At 39.8% G+C, this 21434-nt stretch overlaps 1 protein-coding gene across 4 annotated transcripts in view; it reads right to left on the bottom strand.

The window, feature by feature from the left end:
* The window catches only part of GON4L (gon-4 like), a 93546-nt gene that overhangs the window by 66694 nt on the left and 5418 nt on the right, over positions 1 to 21434 (bottom strand). For 3 of the 4 annotated variants that reach the window (XM_060090707.1, XM_060090706.1, XM_060090705.1), the window contains exon 3: positions 15917 to 16108. The exons of the other annotated variant lie outside the window; for it this stretch is intronic. In XM_060090707.1, coding sequence (XP_059946690.1) covers positions 15917 to 16108 — 192 coding nt within the window. The remainder of the gene's footprint in view (positions 1 to 15916; positions 16109 to 21434) is intronic. 4 annotated transcript variants of the gene reach the window in all.

The raw sequence follows: 21434 nt of genomic DNA on the forward strand, positions 1-21434 counted from the left end.
GCCTTGACTGCAGGCAACATTCATTGTTAACTGAAAAGGTAGGCAACACTTTTTGTGTGCACAGCCAATATGAAAAAAATGATTAAGTGAACACTGGTACACCATACACTGGACTGTAACTGACCCATTAAAAATAGTCTTTTTAAGCAATTGATGGGGGGGGACAAGTTAAAAAGGTCTACAAAGAGTTTTTAATGATATGGAAAAAATTTTGATAATGATTTTTTTTTTTAAAAGAAGATGTTGCGGGTAGGAGTTTATTAATTTATTTATTTTTGCTGTGTTGGGTCTTCGTGTCTGTGTGAGGGCTTTCTCTAGTTGTGGCAAGTGGGGGCCGCTCTTCATTGCGGTGCGCGGGCCTTCTCACTATCGCGGCCTCTCCTGTTGCGGAACACAGGCTCCAGACGCGCAGGCTCAGTAGTTGTGGCTCACGGGCCTAGTTGCTCCGCAGCATGTGGGATCCTCCCAGACCAGGGCTCGAACCCGTGTCCCCTGCATTAGCAGGCAGATTCTCAACCACTGCACCACCAGGGAAGCCCAATAATGATTTTTAAGTAAAAAAAAAAAAAAAAAAGTAGAATTCAAACATACACATCTTACATTTGTATAACCTAAACAAAAAATGGGCTACCTTGAGGTACATCCCAATAAGGTGATAGATGCAAAAGAAATATAAAACTCTAGAATGCATCAGAAAAGTGACAAAACTCTTTACTGATGGTCATTTGAGAAAGCAGCAAAAGGGGAATTACATAGCATAATACACAACAAAACTGCCTAAAAACCTTTGTACACATATCTTTTCCCAAAGTCTCTCTTCTCACCTCATTTACCCCTTTTCTCCATAAACTCCAAAACTCTTCTCTGTCTTCACCACTCTTGAATCTCCTCTTTCTGCTCATCCCTTCCCTCTTGCATCCTTTCTCATGTAGACCAATCTAGCCAGTTCTTGGTTTCTGCCATCCACCTTTCCCTCCCCATCTTACCAGTATTTAAACAATGACCTGGTAGTTGCAGAGCAAGAAAAGGATTTCTGACACCCGAAGAAGTTTTGATTCGGCTACATATTCATATCCTATCATGTTGTTAGTAACACTGTCAATTGAAAAACTGACCCAGGGAAAAAAGTATGAAAGACACAAGTTAAAACTATTAATGTTATACCAGAAATAATAAAGTGTGTTATTAACTAAAAATTAACCTAAATAAATAAAATCTTCCTTACGAAATTTAGATCTACAAAATGTAACAAAAATTCTTAGAAGTGAAGACCAAAAAAAGGAAATTTACAATGGAAGCAGCTAAAATTAATAAAATTTTATACAGATAGTTGATGAGGAATCAAATTGGCCTTTAAAACAGTGCTTCTCAAACTCTCTGTGGCGAAAAACTAGTCTTGTTTTTGACCAATCCCCTGTAGACTCATACTTTTATAAAGTAAGAATATAGCCATAATGTCAAATGTTACAACATTTCTCAAGTCTTATTCTCAGTTTCCATGAATTATTTTGTTTCAAACCAGTAACAAACAGTTCTCAAACTAGCACTGGTTTTCAGACCACACTTTGAGTAACACTGCTTTAAAATATACACTGAAAAACATTCAACCCCAATAAAAATACAAAGACAAACATAAAAAATAATTTTAAAGAATTGTGAAGAAAATTTATCACAAAATTAAAATGGAAATAACAAAATTCGCTGCAGAAAATACTTTTCAATGGAAAAAGCATTGGAGTTACCATAATTCCCATTCAGAATGGCTATCTTACAAACACAGAATCAAAGTAATCACTGTGGGGTTACACGATCTCATCTAATTACATCCCCCTAAATCACATCACACTTGTTTCTCCTCTGATTTCTGATTTTAAGTCTGAGTTTAATAGGGAATGTGGGTCTATAAGGAAAATTGAACACATTCTAATACATTGCACAGACAATCCAAGAAAGAACAGACAATTCAGTTACATCTTACTCTGTTTTAGAACTGATCTGTTATCTTACTTTTAAAATATTGGGATACCACTGACCCTAAGAATTCTAAAGAACTGAAATTTAAAAATTAAAAAAAGGAAAACAACAACAAAAAAAGCACTTCCCTGCTGGTCCAGCGGTTAAGATTCTGTGCTTCCACTGCAGAGGGCACAGGTTTGATCCCTGGTCAGGGAACTAAGATCCCACATGCCGCAGTGGCCAACCAAAAATAAATAAATAAATAAAATTTTAAAATTTTAAAAAGGAAGCCACTCTATAAAAATCAGACTAGAATAAAGAAGAATATCTAAATTTTCCTTCTATGAGAAAGGTGGGATGTGGCTAAAAACAAGGTATTTGCTGAGAAGCACATTTAATGATGTAAGCAGTAAGTTAAAAGTAAATTTGCACTGTAAATGTACTGCAAAATGGATGATGTCAATAAAAACATGGGTGGGTTCTGTAATATCTAAATCACCCAAGTCGCTTTGTTGTATGAAAATAGCTGCTTAGGGCCTCCCTGGCGGCGCAGTGGTTGAGAGTCCGCCTGCCGATGCAGGGGACACGGGTTCGTGCCCCGGTCCAGGAAGATCCCACATGCCGCAGAGTGGCTCGGCCCGTGAGCCATGGCCGCTGAGCCTGCGCGTCCGGAGCCTGTGCTCCGCAACGGAGAGGCCACAACAGTGAGAAGCCCATGTACTGCAAAAAAAAAAAAAAAAAAAGAAAGAAAGAAAATAGCTGCTTAACAGCCCTGTCAAAAACACACCCACGACTTCTGGTTCTGGGTATTGTATTTTTTTATCAGGTGAAACCTTCCTGCCAAAAACAACTGTGAAACTATATAAAACTATAAAATTACATAAAAGCAGAATAAAATAAATACAACAGTCTGAAGGCACTGGAGAACAACCCCTACAGAAATGATTAAGGAGTTGTGATCCTTCAGAGAAGGGAAGCACATAAGGAGAATACAAGCTGAAAGCAGTATTCTTGCTTTACTAAGAAGCTAGAGATTTAGAGCTGCTGAAGCAGTTGAGATTGAGGGATAAAATTCTGCAGAGGAAACCAAGGAAAAATGAGCCCAAAATGTCTCTGTTCAAACTCCTCTTAAAACTATGATTGAATCATGGGGAATTCCCAGGCGGTCCAGTGGTTAGGACTCTGCGTTTCCACTGCAGGGGGCATGGGTTCAATCCCTGGTCGGGGAACTAAGATCACACTCCACAAGTGTTGGGAAGACAGAGGTTGTGGTTGAAGTCTTGCAAAAGAGGAAAAGGCTTCATAAACACTACAGCTTTTTTAGAAGTGTTGAAACCCCAGAAGAGCCACCCACTAGGAATATAGGCCACAATCTAGAAAGTTGAAACAAAGTAGACTTAATATAGCATAAAACCAACCCTTGGCAGAATTTAAGTGACCCTCCAAAATTATCTGCCTGCCTGAAGAAAACATAACCCTCTTTACAGGACGGTAATAATACCAACGCCTCTAGAATTTTTCATCCACAATGTCCAGCATCCAATCAAAAATTATAGGGCTTCCCTGGTGGCACAGTGGTTGAGAGTCCGCCTGCCGATGCAGGGGACACGGGTTCGTGCCCCGGTCTGGGAAGATCCCACATGCCGCAGAGTGGCTGGGCCCGTGAGCCATGGCTGCTGAGCCTGCGCGTCCAGAGCCTGTGCTCCGCAACGAGAGGGGCCACAACAGTGAGAGGCCTGTGTATCGTGAAAAAAAAAAAAAAATTATAGCAAGAACCAAGATGCCAAAACACTAGGGGATGGGGAAGGACGACAGTAAAAAAAAAAAAGACCTATGGGTGAATCAGATATTAGAAAAAGGATTTTTAAATAATTATGATTAACACATTCAAGAAAATAAAGGAAAAGATGGAGAATTTTACATAGAATCCATAGTGCTAAACTGGCATGAATAATTTAATAGATAAGACACGGCAAAACAGAGAATTAGTGAACTAGACTACAAAACAGCAGAAACTGATGCATGGAGAAAAAAGAAAAGAATATAAAGAAAAGCGATACACATGGGACATGGTGAAAAGACCTAACATACATGTAACTGGAATACCAGAAGAAATACCAGAAGAAAAGAAGGAGACCAGGACAGAAATGATATCTAATATTTTTATATTGACAAGGATTTTTTTAACTGATAAAATATCAAATCTCATATTCAAGCGGCTCTACAAGCCCTAAGCCGATAAAAACAGAAAACCCAAGTACACACATAATAGTCAAAATGCTGAAAACCAGAACAGAGAAAATCTTAGAAGCAGAAGAAAAAAAGACAAATTATCAAAGTAACAACAAAACTGACAGCTGAATTTGCAACAGAAACAGTGGAAACCAGAATATAACAGAATGCATCTTAAAGTTCTGCAGGGAAAAGAAAAACCTAAAATTCTATACACAGTGAAAATAATTTTTAAAAATGAAGGCAAAACTAAGATTTTTTTCCAGACAAACAAAATCTGAGATAATTCATTGACAGGAGACCAGGTCTGCAAGAAATACTAAAGGAAATTCTTCAAGATGAAAAAAAAATGACCCAAGATGAAGGCAAAATAAAGAACTTCAGGATGAATCAAGACATAAGAAAGGTTAACTATGTGATAAATATAAATCAATACTGACTCGTTAAGACAGTAACAATAACAATAATGTCTTGTAGGGTTTAAAACAAATGAAGTAAAATACAATAACAATAACACAAAAGGCAGGAGTAGATATATAAAGTAAAACTTGTAAAGTTCTTACATGGTTTGGGAAGTGGTAAAAGTACTAATTTAAGTTAGATTATAGCAATTTCAAAGACTGCATATTAATCTATAGGGTAACATGTAAAAGAAAAATAAAAGAAATCAAAACTAAAAAGCTAATAGAGGGCTTCCCTGGTGGCGCAGTGGTTGAGAATCCGCCTGCCGATGCAGGGGACATGGGTTCGTGCCCCGGTCTGGGAAGATCCCACATGCCGCGGAGCAGCTGGGCCCGTGAGCCATGGCCGCTGAGCCTGCGCGTCCGGAGCCTGTGCTCCGCAATGGGAGAGGCCACAACAGTGAGAGGCCCGCGTACCACAAAAAAAAAAAAAAAAAAAAAAAAAGCTAATAGAGAAGAAAAGTAAAAGCATTTGATTAATCCAAAAGAAGGAAAGGAGAAATAAAGGAACAAAACAGAAATAGGGAAATAGAAAATTATATCAGAAATTACATTAAATATAAATGAAGTGTACAATCTAATTAACAAAGATGTTCACACAAGGTTTTTTGTTGTTGTTTTTTTTAACTCTATGCTATTTATAAGAGATACACTTTAAATATAAAGACACAAAAAAGGGGACTTCCCTGGTGGCACAGTGGTTAAGAATCTGCCTGCCAATGCAGGGGACACAGGTTTGATCCCTGGTCCAGGAAGATCCCACATGCCACAGAGCAACTAAGCCCATGTGCCACAACTACTAAAGCCCGTGCACCTAGAGTCTGTGCTTCACAACAAGAGAAGCCACTGCAGTGAGAAGCCCGCACACTGCAACGAAGAGTAGCCCCCACTCTCCGCAACTAGAGAAAGCCTACATGCAGCAACGAAGTCCCAACACAGCCAAAAATAAATAAATAAAATAAATAAATTTATATAAAAAAAGACACAAAAAAGGTTGAAAGCAAAACAATGTAAACACTTATACCATGTACACATTAATATCAAATACAAAGCATACTTTAAGGCAAGAAGATAAAGAAAGAGATAAAAAGGAACATTTCATGCTGAGTCAATTCAACAGAAAGACATAACAATTCTAAATTTCTGTGCACCTGATAATACAGCTTAAATATATAAAACAAAAGTTGAAAGGGGAGGGCTTCCCTGGTGGCGCAGTGGTTGAGAATCCGCCTGCCGATGCAGGGGACACGGGTTCGTGCCCCAGTCCAGGAAGATCCCACATGCTGTGGAGTGGCTGGGCCCGTGAGCCATGGCCGCTGAGCCTGCGCGTCCGGAGCCTGTGCTCCACAACGGGAGAGGCCACAACAGTGAGAGGCCCGCGTACCGCAAAAAAAAAAAAAAGAAGAAGTTATAATGGATATTAAAAATATTTTAAGATGAATGAAAACAGAAGTATGACATATCAAAATTTTCAGAATGCAGCTACAGCAATGCTTAGAGGGCAAGTTTTAACTTTAAATGTATATATTAGAAAAAAAAGATTGAGAATCTTACTAGAAGCTAAAAAAGAACAAATCAAATCCAAGGTAGATTGTAGGAAGGAAATAATAAAGAACAGAAATCAATTAAATAGAAAAAAAAAAGTCAAGAAAGCCAAAAGTTGGTTCTTTAAAAAGATTAACTGATAAACCTCTAGCCAAACTTATCAACAAAAAAAATAAGACACAAATAAAAAGAGGACCTCATTAAAATCAGAACTAAAAAGACAACCTCATTAAAAATCCTAGACAGGGCAAAATAAACATTACAAGCAACTTTATATCAACAAATTTGACAATTTAGAGAAAATGTACAAATTCCTTGAAAAACACAACTTACCAAAACTGACACAAAAAGAAACAGGAAATCTAAATAATCCTATAATTATTAAAGAATTTAATCCAAAACTTAAAAGGCTTTTGATAAAGAAAACTCCAGGCCTAGACAGGACCCTTGGTGAATGCTTACAAAACATTTAAGAAAGAAATAACACCAGTCTTAAATGAACTTTCCAGAGAACAGATAATGATGAAAAATTTCCCTATTCATTTTATAAGGTCAGTATAACGCTAACACCAACACATGAAAAAGACCTTATAAGAAAGGACAATTAAAGCCAGTTATCTCCCATAAACAAAGAAACAAAAACCTTAAACAATATATTAGAAAATCTAATATATCATGACCAAATAGGTTTACCCCAGAAATGCTAGTTTGCCTTAACATTCAAAACCCACTCAATATATGTTATTAGGCAAATGTACATGAAAAGAGAGTTTTAAAATATGTAGAACTAGGGACTTCCCTGGCAGTCCAGTGGTTAAGGCTCCACACTTCCACTGCAGGGGGCGCAGGTTTGATCCCTGTTTGGGGAACTAAGATCCAGCACGCCAGGTGGCACAGCTAAAAAAATTTAAATAAATAAAACATAAAAACAATAAAAATAAATAAATAAAATATGTAGAGCTAAAACTGACAAAACTGAAAAGAAATATAGACAAATCCACAATTAAAGTTGGAGACTTCAATATGCCTTTCTCAGTAACTGACAGAATAGACCAAAAAAAAAAAAGAATCCGTAAATATAAATAAAACCTGAACAATGCTGTCAACCAACTTGACCTGACATTTACAGAACAGTGTACCTTAAAACAACAGAATACATATGCTTCTCAAATATACATGGAAGAGCTACCAATAAAGATTATACTGGGGCCATAAAATAAACCTCAATAAATATAAAAGTACTGAAATCATACAAAGTATGATGTGAACTCAAGGGAATTAAATTAGAAATCAGTAACAAAATGATAGCTGGAAAGTCTCCAAATATTTGGAAGTGAAAAAACACACTTCTGGGCTTCCCTGGTGGCGCAGTGGTTGAGAGTCCGCCTGCTGATGCAGAGGACACGGGTTTGTGCCCTGGTCCAGGAGAATCCCACATGCCGTGGAGCGGCTGGGCCCGTGGGCCATGGCCGCTGAGCCTGCGCGTCCTGAACCTGTGCTCCGCAACGGGAGAGGCAACAACAGTGAGAGGCCCGCGTACCACAAAAAAAAAAAAAAAAAAAAAAAAAAAAACACACTTCTAAAAAGTTATAGCGGATTTTTGTTTTTGCTGTTATAAGCCATACGGTACTCTATAACTATAAAAATTACATTTAAAAAAACCACATTCTGAAACTGAACATAGAATAGGACTCCAATCCTGTACAGAAAACCTGAATGTGTGTCTCCCTAAAATTAACTTGACCATGTGTCCCCCCAAAATTCATACGTCGGAAGCCTTACCCCTGGTATGGCTGTATTTGGAGATGGGTCCTCTAAGCAAGTAATTAAGGTTAAATGAGTCCATAAGGGTGAATCCCTGATCCTATAGGATTAGTGTCCTTATAAGAAGAGATATCAGAAAGCTCACTCCCTCTCTCTCCACACACATGCACCAAGAAAAGGCCATGTGAGGTCACAGTGAGAAGGTGGGTGTCTGCAAGTCAGGAGGAAAGCTCTCACAGAAACTAAATTTACCAGCACCTAATATTGGAATTCCCAGACTCCAGAACTGTAAGAAAATAAATTTCTGTTGTTTAAAAACATACATACACACACACACACACACGCGCGCGCGTGCGCACACACACACACACACACACACACACACACACACACACCTCTTTTCTTTTCTTTTTCTGGCCATACTGCTTGACAAGCAGAACTTCCCTGACCAGGGACTGAACCTGAACCCCTTACAGTGGAAGCGTGGAGTCTTAACCACTGGACCACCTGGGAAGCCCCACACACACTTCTAAATAACCCATAGGTCAAAGAAGATATCCCAAGAGAAATAAGAAAATATTGTCAACTGAAGTTGATGAAATGCAATATATCAAAATTTGTGGGGCATAGCTAGCACAGTGTTTAAAGGGAAATTGATATATTCTATAGTATTATTAGAAAATAAAGTCTCAAATCCATGACCTAAGCTCCCAATTTAAGAAACTAGAAAAAGACCAAATTAAACCCAGAGCAAAGAGACAGAAGAAAATAACAGACAACAGCAAAAACCAGTAAAATAGAAAACAGAAAAATAGAGAAATGAATGAAACCAAAATGAAATGAATGAAACCAAAAGCTTGTTCTTTGAAAAACCTCTAGCCAGAATGATTAAGAGAGAGACTAAATTACAAGTGTGAGGAATAAAAGAACAGACATCATTACAGAGCCCACAGACATTAAAAAGATGACAAAGGAATATTACGAAAAACTTTATGTCAGTAAATTCAACACCTTGGATAGAACAGACAACTACCTGAAAAGATACCAACTGTCAAAGCTCACTCAAGAACAAAGAGATAACTGAATAGCCCTTTATCTGTTAAAGAAATTGAATTCATAGTTAAAAACATCCTACAAAGAAAACTCCAGGCCCAGATGGCTTCACTGGTGCATTCAACAAAACATTTAAGGAAGAAATAAAACCAATTCACAAACTCTTCAAAAAAACAAACAAAAACAAAAAAACACAAAGAAGAGGAAGGAACACTTCCCAACTCATTGTATGAGGTCAGTATTACCCTAATACCAAAACCAAAGACATTACAAGAAAAGAAAATGACAGGGGCTTCCCTGGTGGCTCAGTGGTTAAGGATCTGCCTGCCAATGCAGGGGACACGAGTTCGATCCCTGGTCTGAGAAGATCCCACATGCCACTAAGCCCATGCACCACAACTACTGAGCCTGCGCTCTAGAGCCCATGAGCCACAACTACTCAAGCCCACGAGCAGCAACTACTGAAGCCTGCGTGCCACAACTACTGAAGTCCGCGCACCTAGAGCCCGTGCTCCACAACAAGAGAAGCCCCTGCAATGAGAAGCCCACTCATCACAACGAAGAGTAGCCCCTGCTCGCCTCAACTAGAGAAACCCTGCGTGCAGCAACAAAGACCCAACACAGTCAATAAATAAATAAATATATATATATATATATATATATATTTTTTTTTTTTTTTGCGGTATGCGGGCCTCTCACTGTTGTGGCCTCTCCCGTTGCGGAGCACAGGCTCCGGATGCGCAGGCTCAGCGGCCATGGCTCACGGGCCCAGCCACTCCGCGGCATATGGGATCCTCCCGGACCGGGGCACGAACCCGTATCCCCTGCATCGGCAGGCGGACTCTCAACCACTGCGCCACCAGGGAGGCCCAATAAATATATTTTAAAAAAACTACAATCACAGACACAAAACTCCTTGACAAAATATTAGCAAATCAAATCCAGCAATACAAAAAAAAACCGATATTATGATCAAAAGGGTCGATTTATCACTGAAATGCAAAAATGCTTTGAAATTTGAAAATCAATCAATATAATTCACCATATTTACAGACTAAAAGCAAAAACGAAAACAAAAGATAGTCTCAATAGATGTAGAAAAAGCTTTTCACAAAATCCAACATCAGTTCATGATAAAAACTCTCCACAACTAGGAATAGTAGAGAACTTCCTCAATCTGAAAAACAATAGCTATAAACCAACAAATTCTGCTTAGTGGTGAAAAACTGAGTGTACTTCCCCTAAGAGATCAGGAACAAAGGAAAAGATGCTCACTGTCACTACTTCTCTTCAACACTGTACTGAATGTCCTAGCCAGTGCATAATAAGATGGGGGCTGATGGATGGAGAGGGGAGGAGAGAGGGAGAGGAAGGAAGAGAGAGGGAGAGGAAGGAATGGAAAGGAAGAAAGAAAAGACACACAAATTGGAAATGAAGGGGAAAAAACTCCTTATTTGCAGATGACTTAATTATCTATGTGAGAAATCCCTCGGTACTTCCCTGGCAGTCCAGCGGTTAAGACTCTGCACTCCCAATGCAGGGGGCACAGGTTCGATCCCTGGTCAGGGAACTAAGCTCCCACATGCCACACAGCACGGCCTAAAAAAATGTGGGAAAAAAAAGAAATCCCTGAAGAATCTACAAAAAAGTACATAAAGCTAATAAGTGAATTTATAGCAAAGTCACAGGATATACCAATATACCAAAATCTGTATTTCTATACATTAGCAATGAACTGAAAATTGAAAAGAAAAACTGACATTAGCATAAAAAATAAATGCTTAGGGCTTCCCTGGTGGCGCAGTGGTTGAGAATTTGCCTGCCAATGCAGGGGACACGGATTCAAGCCCTGGACTGGGAAGATCCCACATGCTGCGGAGCAACTAGGCCCATGTGCCACAACTACTGAGCCTGCGCGTCTGGAGCCTGTGCTCCGCAACAAGAGGCCGCAACAGTGAGAGGCCCACGCACCGCGATGAAGAGTAGTCCCCGCTCACAGCAACTAGAGAAAGCCCACACACAGAAACGAAGAACCAACGCAGCCAAAAATAAATAAATATAAATAAATAAATTTGGGGGGGGGGAAATAAATAAATAAATGCTTAGAACTTCCCTGGTGGCGCAGTGGTTAAGAATCCACCTGCCAATGCAGGGCACACGGGTTCGAGCCCTGGTGCAGAAAGATCCCACATGCCACAGAGCAACTAAGCCCATGTGCCACAACTACTGAGCCTGCACTCTAGAGCCCAGGAGCCACACTACTGAGCCCGCGCACCACAACTACTGAAGCCCTCACGTCTAGAGCCCGTACTCCACAACAAGAGAAGCCACTGCTATGAGAGGCCCGCACACTGCAATGAAGAGTAGCCCCCGCTAGCTGCAACGAGAGAAAGCCCACACGCAACAAAGACCCAACACAGCCAAAAATAAATAATAAATAAATAAATTTAAAATAAATAAATACTTAATACATGAAAAAATTATATACTAAAAACTACAAAATATTTCTGAAATTTCTGAAAACCTAAATAAATAGAAATATATCTTATTCATGGATTAGTAGACTCAGTATTGTTAAGATGGCAACCTTCCCGGGACTTCCCTAGCACTCCAATGGTTAAGACTCCACGCTCCCAATGCAGGGGGCAGGGGTTCGATCCCTGGTCAGGGAACTAAGATCCCACATGCCGCATGGCGCAGCCAAAACAAAAAAAAGACAGCAACTTTCCCAAACTGATCGACAGTTTCATTATCGATCAATATGCCAGCAAGTATTTTTGAAGAAAATGACAAGCCAATCCTAAAATTTACATGAAAATGCAAAGTACCTAGAATAGCCCAATGATCTTGTTTAAAAAAAAAAGTTGGAAGACACAGACTACCTGATTTCAAGACTGCGATATTGGTGAAAGGTTAAATACATAGACCAATGGAAAAGAAGAGAGTCCATGAATGACCCACACAAATAGTGACATAGATGCAAAGGTAATTTAATGGAGAAAGAAATCTTTTCAACAAATAGTGCTGAAATAACTGGACATCCATAGGTGAAAAAAGAATCTCAAATACACCTCCCACATTATACAGTAATTAACTCAGATGCCAGAACTCAAAAGATCCTGCATGCCGCAACGAAAATCCCGCCTGAAACAACTAAGACCTGGCACAGCGAAATAAATAAATAAATATATTTTTTAAATTAACTCAAAATGGATCACATACACCTATATGTAATGTGTAAAACTACAACTTCTAGAAGAAAACAGGAAAAAAAAATTTGTGGCCTTGGATTAGGCAAAGGTTCCTTGATACGACAGGAAAGCATAATCCGTTAAAGTAAAACCTGGGACCTCCCTGGTGGTCCAGTGGTTAAGAGTCCGCCTCCGAATGCAAGGGACGCGGGTTCAATCCCTGGTCGGAGAACTAAGATCCCACATGCTGAGGGGCAACTAAGCCTGCACGCTCTAGAGCCTGTGCACCACAACGAGAGAAGCCCACATGCCACAACAAAGATCCTGCATGTCGCAACTAAGACCCAATGCAGCCAAATAAATAAATAAATAAATAAAATTTCAAAAAAAAACCTTGAAGTAGCTCCTCATGGCTAATGCTGAAACAATTCAGGCAAAATAAATAATGATAACATGGCACTATAACTCAAATAATAAAACAAACATCCATGAGTCCACACTCATATAAAAACTGAATAAATAAATGAGGGAGAAGAGACTGCTCTTCTTTACAGAAAAATTCCAACTAATAAATGTAAAAGGAACAACAGAAATAAAAAATCAGCATTATAATTGTTGCAGGTGATCTACCAATGGAGGCTAAAATTAGGGGGGAAACATCTGAAGAGAAAAAGGATATATACAAAGTTTCAAAGTAGCTCATGCAAGATATGCAGTAATTACGAATGGAATATAGACAAACAACAGAATAATGAACAAACATTTCACCAAAACATATCTACAAATGGCCAATAAATACATGAAAACATGCTTTATATCAGTATTCATTAGGGAAATGCAAGTTAACACAAGGAAATATACCTAGTAGAACAGACAGAATTAAAAAGTCTGTTAACTGCTGGCAAGGATGTGGATCAACTGTAAATCTCATATACATTCCTGCTGGGAATTGTAAAATGGTACAGCTACTCTGGAAAACAGTTAAGCAGTTTCGTATAAGTTAAACATACGTATACTGTAAGACCCAGCAATGCCACTCCTAGTTATTACCCCGAGAAAAATAAAAACGTACGTCTATCAAAGAACCAGGGACTTCCCTGGTGGTGCAGTGGTTAAGAATCTGCCTGCCAATGCAGGGGACACGGGTTCTACCCTGGTCCAGGAAGATCCCACATGCTGCGGGTCAACTAAACCTGTGCACCACAACTACTGAGCCCACGTGCCACAACTACTGAAGCCCACATGCCTACAGTCCATACTCTGCAACAAGAGAAGCCACTGCAAAGAGAAGCCTGCACGCAGCAACGAAGACCCAATGCAGACAAAAACAAATGAATAAAATACAAATAAATTTATTTTTTAAAAAAAGAATTATATGTGGGGACTTCCCTGGTGGTCCAGTGGTTAACACTCCACACTCCCAACGCAGGGGGCACTGGTTCGATCCATGGTCAGGGAACTAAAATCCCATATGCCACATGGGGTAGCCCAAAAAAAGAAAAAAAAAAACTACACGTGAAGGTGTACAGCAGCTTTAGTCATAACAGGCAAAAACCAGAAAGAACCCAAATGTCCATCAGCTGGTGAACAGATAAACAAATTGTGGTATATCTATACAATGGAATACTACTCAGCAATGAAGAACAAACATGAATTAATCTCAAAAGCATTACACAAAGTGAAAGATACAGGATGCACACAATACTGTAAATCAACTATACTTCAATAAAAATTTTAAAAGATACCAGATGCAAAAGATTACATACATACTGTATAACACCTATATATAATATAGTAGAAAACACAAAACTGTAAGAATACAATTGAGATCACTGGTTCCCAAAGGTTGAAAATGAAGGACTGCAAAGGGGAATGAGGGAACTTTTAGAGAGAGATGTTCCATATATTGATTGTAGTGGCAGTTACACAACTATATCCATTTTTCAAAACTCAATGAAAAAATTTTATTGTATGAAAAGTATCTCAATAAATCTGACATTAAAAAAGAATCAATGTAACTCTCCATATTAACAGAATAAAGGAGGGAATTCCCTGGCAGTCCAGTGATTAGGATTCTGCACTTCCACTGCAGGGGGCATGAGGTCGATCCCTGGTCAGGGAAATAAGATCCTGCATGCCACACAACATGGCCAAAAAACGAAAAAAAAAAAAACAGAATAAAGGAAAAAAAGACAAAATAATCTTAATAGAGATTTTAAAAAAGCATTTGACCAGGGCCTCCCTGGTGGCGCAGTGGTTGAGAGTCCGCCTGCCGATGCAGGGGATACGGGTTCGTGCCCCGATCTGGGAGGATCCCATATGCCGCGGAGCGGCTGGGCCCGTGAGCCGTGGCCGCTGGGCCTGCGCGTCCGGAGCCTGTGCTCCGCAACGGGAGAGGCCACAACAGTGAGAGGCCCGCATACCGCAAAAAGGAAAAAAAAAAAAAAAAGCATTTGACCAAATTAAATATGTGATAAAACTCTCAGAAAACTAGGAAAAAATTTTCCATAATCTGATACAATATATCTATAAAAAGCCTACAACTATCATCACACATAATAAGGAATACTGAACACCTTCCCACAAGTTCAGAAGTAAGACGTGGATGCCCACTATCACAACTTCTAACCTACATAGCAATGGAGGTCTGTTATTTGTGATGAGAAAAAGAAATCACAAGTGTTCACTTTAAAACCATTTGTTAAGCTAAATAAAGAAGACTTCATTCACTTGCCTGTATGTGTTATATTTCACAGTAAAAATATAACGTTTCAGGCTTCCTTGGTGGCACAGTGGTTAAGAATCCACCTGCCAATTAAGGGGACACGGGGTCTCCCCTGGTCCAGGAAGATCCCACATGCCACGGAGCAACTAAGCCCGTGCGCCGCAACTACTGAGCCTGCGCTCTACAGCCCGAGAGCCACAACTACTGAGCCCTCGTCCCACAACTACTGAAGCCCACGTGCCTAGAGCCCATGCTCCGCAACAAGAGAAGCCACCGCAATGAGAAGCCCACACACCACAACAAAGAGCAGCCCCGCTCAGTGCAACTAGAGAAAGCTCGCGCACAGCAACGAAGACCCAACGCAGCCCAAAATAAATAATAATTTTAAAAAAAGAAAAAAATATATATATATATAATGTTTCAAAAAAACTTTAAGGAGGCCTAATCCTATGACCTAGCAATTCCACACAACAAAAATTAGGCACATATGTTCACCAAAAGATCTACAGTAGAACGTTCACAGCAGCACCATTCAGAATAGCCTACAACTGGAAAGTATTCACTCATTAAGAGTTGAACTAATAAAGAAAATATAGAATATTCTAACAACAGAATGCTATATCGTAATGAAAATGAACAATCTACAAGTACATGCAACAATGTGGACCAACTTCATAAACATAATGTTGAGTGGGAAAAGGCAATCAAAAAACATATGCATATTTCACATAAAGTACAAAACAGGTGAACTAATCTGTGCTGCTAGAAGTCAAGATAATGGTTACCCATGGGTGGGTGTCAGTAATAAATGAAAGGAAGGACTTCTGGGCACTGGTAATACTATTTCTTGATCTGGTTGCTGGTTACATGGGTGTATTCAATCTTTGAAAATTCAGTGAACTTGGATACCTTGGGATATGTGCAGTTTTCTGCATATTATACTTCAATAAAGAGGATTTTTTTTTAAAGAAAAGAAAAAGAAAGCCTACCCATTGGAATAAAGAGTCCACCATCCTCTATCTCTTCCTCAGCTTGGTGAGCTACAGTCCTGAGTGGCTTTTCTTGAGGAGAGGCACAGACATCTGGCTGAGATGATTTCCTAGGCTGGGCTGCTGGTTTTGCAGAGTGACTGTCTGATGGTAATGAAGCCATCTCCCCTCCAGAATGCATTTGAGATTTTCCTGGAAGAATCACAAATATTGCTCCACACTTTGTCCATTCTCAATTATACTCTGTTGTAAAAATCAGCATCTTGTTATAAAGTCCTTTTTAGTTAGATAACTTCATTAATGATGCATTTACTATACAGGCATTCCTCTCTCTTAAAGACAGTATCCTAAGAAAAATATTGAAATCGAAGCTCAGGTCCAATTTACTCATCTGTAATGTCAGGGAATTGAACTAGGTAATCGCTAAGGTCTTTCTAGTTCTAACATGCATTTTTTTTCCCTATGAAAAAATCATATCCGTAATTGTAGGGTGGGGGGACATATATTCCTGGTAACCAAGGGACATTTTATATAGATGACCATTAACACCACATTTAATCAACTATAAATGATATAAGACTTCCCTGGTGGCTCAGTGCTTAAGAATCCATCTGCCAATGCAAGGGACGTGGGTTCGAGCCCTGGTCCGGGAAGATCCCATATGCCGCAGAGCAACTAGGCCCATGCACCACAACTAGTGAGCCTCCACTCTACAGCCTACGAGCTACAACTACTGAGCCGGCATGCCACAATTACTGAAGCCTGTGCACCTAGAGCCCGCGCTCTGCAACAAAGAGAAGCCACCGCAATGAGAAGCCCATGCACCGCAGCAAAGAGTAGGCCCCGCTCTCCGCAACTAGAAAAAAGCCCGCGTGCAGCAACGAAGACCCAATGCAGCCAAAAATAAATAAAATAAATAAAAACTTTTTAAAGATATACATTATAAAATGTCCTGAACTTTCTGACTCTGTAAGATCAATCTTACAAAGCATTAGAGTAAAAATCACCATGACATTATAAATACATGGTTATACAGTTCATTAGACAACTTTCTCCTTTCCTCACCTCAACTCTTTTTTGTTTGTTTGTTTGTTTTTTAGGCTGAGCCGCATGGGTTGTGGGATCTTAGTTCCCCAACCAAGGATGGAACTCAGGGCCCCAGCAGTGAGAGTGCTGAGTCCTAACCACTGGACCACCAGGGAATTCCCTCCTCACCTCAACTCTTAAGAGTGTTTTCTTTCCATTTTTCATGAGGGGCATTAAAAAGACAAAGAGGGGCTTCCCTGGTGGCGCAGTGGTTGAGAATCCACCTGCAGATGCAGGGGACACGGGTTCGTGCCCCAGTCTGGGAAGATCCCACATTCCGCGGAGCGGATGGGCCCGTGAGCCATGGCTGCTGAGCCTGCGCATCTGGAGCCTGTGCTCCGCAGCGGGAGAGGCCAGAACAGTGAGAGGCCCGTGTACCGCAAAAAAAAAAAAAAAAAAAAAAAAAAAGACAAAGAAACATTCATGCAGTATCAAAAGCAAACATTAGAATCAAGCTGTCATAGGAACAAGAATACATACAGGCTTGTGTATACACAGAAGATCTACAGAATATACACAAGGCATTGTTAAATAGTGACTGTTTCTGAGAACTTAGATAACAAAGTGAAAGGGTGCCTAACTTTTCCCTGTGTACTTTCTGCATTTAGGAACTTTTTTTCCATGTTTGTGTATTACATAGTTGAAAAAAATTGTTTTTCAAAAAGAGATCAAGTTATTTGTTACTGAGCCCCATTCAAAACAGATAATACTTTTTTAGACTTATCCCATCAACATTAGCAGTTTCAACTGGTATACACAAGATTTTTAATTGGAGGACACCCTGTCAACAAAGAAAAAAAGCCTTTATTTTCAACTAAAGTATGAATGAATCCTTAATTCTATTTACTCTCAATCTTACTTCCTTTACTTCAGGAGACCATGATTAACTCACAATGTCAAAAAGGCTAAAAGCTGTGGTTTTAATAGGGACTGTACAACGAGTTGAATTCTAAATCCAACAAATCAAAAGTTCCTCTCAGGGGGCTTCCCTGGTGGCACAGTGGTTGAGAGTCTGCCTGCCAATGCAGGGGACACAGGTTCGAGCCCTGGTCTGGGAGGATCCCACATGCCACGGAGCAAGTGGGCCCGTGAGCCACAACTACTGAGCCCGCGTGTCTGGAGCCTGTGCTCCGCAATGAGAGGCCGCAACAGTGAGAGGCCCACGCACCGCGATGAAGAGTGGCCCCCGCTCGCCACAACTGGACAAAGCCCTCGCACAGAAACGAATACCCAACACAGTCAAAAATAAATAAATAAATTTATATTAAAAAAAAAAGTTCCTCTCAGGCATATTTCTTATAAGAGGGAGGAACTTAAATCAATAGCACAGCAGAGCTTTCTCATTAATCAACAATCGTTATTAATTTTGAGAATTAATGTCTAACATTTAAAAACTGAACTGATGCAAATGATTTTTTTAAACAAACATACCAGAATCTTTACATCTAAGCAAAATACAGAAGTTCACTTTGGTAGGTAGAGCTTCCATTGATACTTTTTCCACCTCGAACAGTTGGAACTACTCCAAAACTATCCCTACAGTTTATCAGCTGCACCATACTCTACATAGAGAAAATATTCCTTTTCTCTGCAACCTTTTTCTTCCTGATCCCATCTCATTGCTTCTCAATTTAATTCCCCTCCTACAGAACCCCCTAGGATCCCACTCTTCTTTTCTTCTTATCAACCTGCTAGATGCCAAAGACCTTAGAAAGAGAAGTTAAGAAGGGTAAGAGAGGAACTTCCCTCTCTTAACCTCTCAGTGGTTAAGAATCTGCCTTCCGGGCTTCCCTGGTGGCGCAGTGGTTGAGAGTCCGCCTGCCGATGCAGGGGACGCGGGTTCGTGCCCGGGTCCGGGAAGATCCACATGACAAGGAGCGGCTGGGCCCGTGAGCCATGGCCGCTGAGCCTGCGTGTCCGGAGCCTGTGCTACACTAAGGGAGAGGCCACAGCAGTGAGAGGCCCGCGTACCGCAAAAAAAAAAAAAAAAAAAAAAAAGAATCTGCCTTTCAATGCAGGGGGACGTGGGTTTGATCCCTGGTAGGGGAACTAAGATCCTACATGCCGCAGGGCAACTAAGCCCGTACGCTCTGGAGCCCACACACCGCAACGAAAGATCCCACATGCCTGCCGCAATGAAGATCCCGCGTGCCGCAACTAAGACCCAATGCAGCCAAAGAAATAAAGAAATAAAGAAATAAAAAAGGGTAAGAGAGAGAAGTAAAAGCCTTATTCAGAGCACAGCTGTAACTTGTTTACTGCCAGTCTAACAACTTCAAATTGATAACATGAAAATAATTAGCTGAAAACTGTAAAAACCAACTAATTTTAAGCTGAAATCTGCCTAAGTTAATCATTTTTAGAAGGCAAAGGAAGGAAAAAAAGGCTTAAGTTTAAATCAGGGTCCATAAATCAGTTTTAAAAGAACAATTAAAATTCTATGAGAATAAACACCAATATAGAGAAAGGTTTAATCACTAGCACCTGCAATCTAGAAACATGATTTAACAGTGTATATCAATTATAACACAATGCTGATACTTCAAAATAACCTAGATGTTTTTTCTGTTTTTTCCCCCACATAATCATAATAAAAAAACCAAAATGTCACTTAAAAGAAAGCAAAACAATGAAAAGAATATGCACTAAATTATAACAGTAATTACTCTGAGCAGTAAGATTATGGGTGATTTTTATTTTCTTCTTTCAACTTTTCAATATTTTCCAAAACGCACATGTATGAATTTTCAATCTTCCTTCTTTCCTCCTTTCTGCTTTTTATGTGACATTTCTATTTGGCTGAAAAAAGTTACTTGGGGGGAAAAAGGAGTCATAATGTACTTCTTTTACTGGTATTACTTGTATATACAGCTAATTGAAGTACAAGGTGGGAGAATCAACGGGGTAGTAGTATTACAGATAATCCTAAAAAATAAATGTTTATTTATCTACACTTGGATATTTGTAAACTGACCACTGAAAATATCTCTAGATTCCACTCAATAGGTGAGTGACTTTGAACCCCTACTTAATTTTACATTCCTTCTCTAGCACTTTAATCCTGCATTTTCCTCCATTTCCTCCTGTCTTCATATCGCAAATACAACCTAGCCAAGGAAAAAGTTCTATAGTCTTGCCGCCCCCTCTAGCGATTTCCATTCTCCCATGGCACAAATTATTACTGGGGCTTTCATCCCTCCCTCTTCAATGCCATCATTTGATTTCCTTTTTCCAAAAGACTCTCCTAAATCTACTCTCAAAGATCATCAACCTTTAAATGTAATATTTTCTCAGGCATCATTATATCTCCTTTGTCACTAAATTTTAAATGATGTTTCTGTTCTTAAAACTCTCCTCCCTCCCCGACTTCCACTATTACTTCTCCAGTTTTCCCTTCTGTCATCTTCTTCCATGCTCCTTTCCATGAAGAAGAACCACAATCAACACTTTTCTAGTCCTACCTCTTACCAACTGAGATTAAGAAAACTCCAATCTCAATTTTCTATTTTTCCTTGATGGCACCTCACACTCCATATATCTAAAGCTGAACTCATTTCAACCCCCTCAAATACCTTCCCCGTGAAGGCATGCTTCACCATCCCCCAGTCCAGTTATCTTAAATGGTATCAGTCTCTGAGTAACATTAATTCTTTCTTTGTAATGTCTCTGAGATATACCCTTTCTTCTCTATCCTTACTGCCGACATCCTACACCAATACTTTATACAGTCTCAAGGGCGTAATAGCATGGCTCTGTATAGTAATCTGGATCTATCCTTTCTATCTGAAGCCCTGCTACCCTCCCACACAAACACAGCACTTCTACGTTTGTAGAAAATGCTATTCTGCCTCCACTCCTTCACCCCAATCCGTCCAATCCTATCAATCCAAGTTCTGATTTCAAAAATCCTAATTACTTGTACCACACTAGCACTTAATCACATAGTATCTTAAACTGCTCCAAATGAATTATCCATAATTCATTTGGAGCAGTGTCTTGTCTTCCCAACTAGACTATAAGCTTTCTGCGGTCAGAACTATGCCTTCTGCTTCTTTTGTTAATTGGCTATAACCTTCAGGAAAAGTTGAAACACTTAAGTGTGAAAAACAAAGCCCTTCACAATCTAAACACAATCTACTGCTCTGAAGATCTCTCTCACTACCTCTTCTGCCTCTGCCTCGGCCTCTGCTCAGACTGTTCTTGGCCTAAGATACTCCATGCCACCAGTCCATCAAACCACAACTCATCCTTCAAGTCCTTAGGGTTATGTCACCTCTGTAGAGCCTTACCAAATGCTGCAGGCAGCAGTCTCTCCCTTTAAGCCACTGCCCCTCCTCAAGGCCCACTTCATAAATACTCACCAAATCACAAAAGGCCATACATAGTTCATCCCTCCAGAAATGATGAAAAGATAAGAGAAAGGAAAGAAAAG

This window comes from Mesoplodon densirostris, chromosome 2 (genome assembly GCF_025265405.1).
Source record: "Mesoplodon densirostris isolate mMesDen1 chromosome 2, mMesDen1 primary haplotype, whole genome shotgun sequence".
NCBI classification, from domain to species: Eukaryota; Metazoa; Chordata; class Mammalia; order Artiodactyla; family Ziphiidae; genus Mesoplodon; species Mesoplodon densirostris.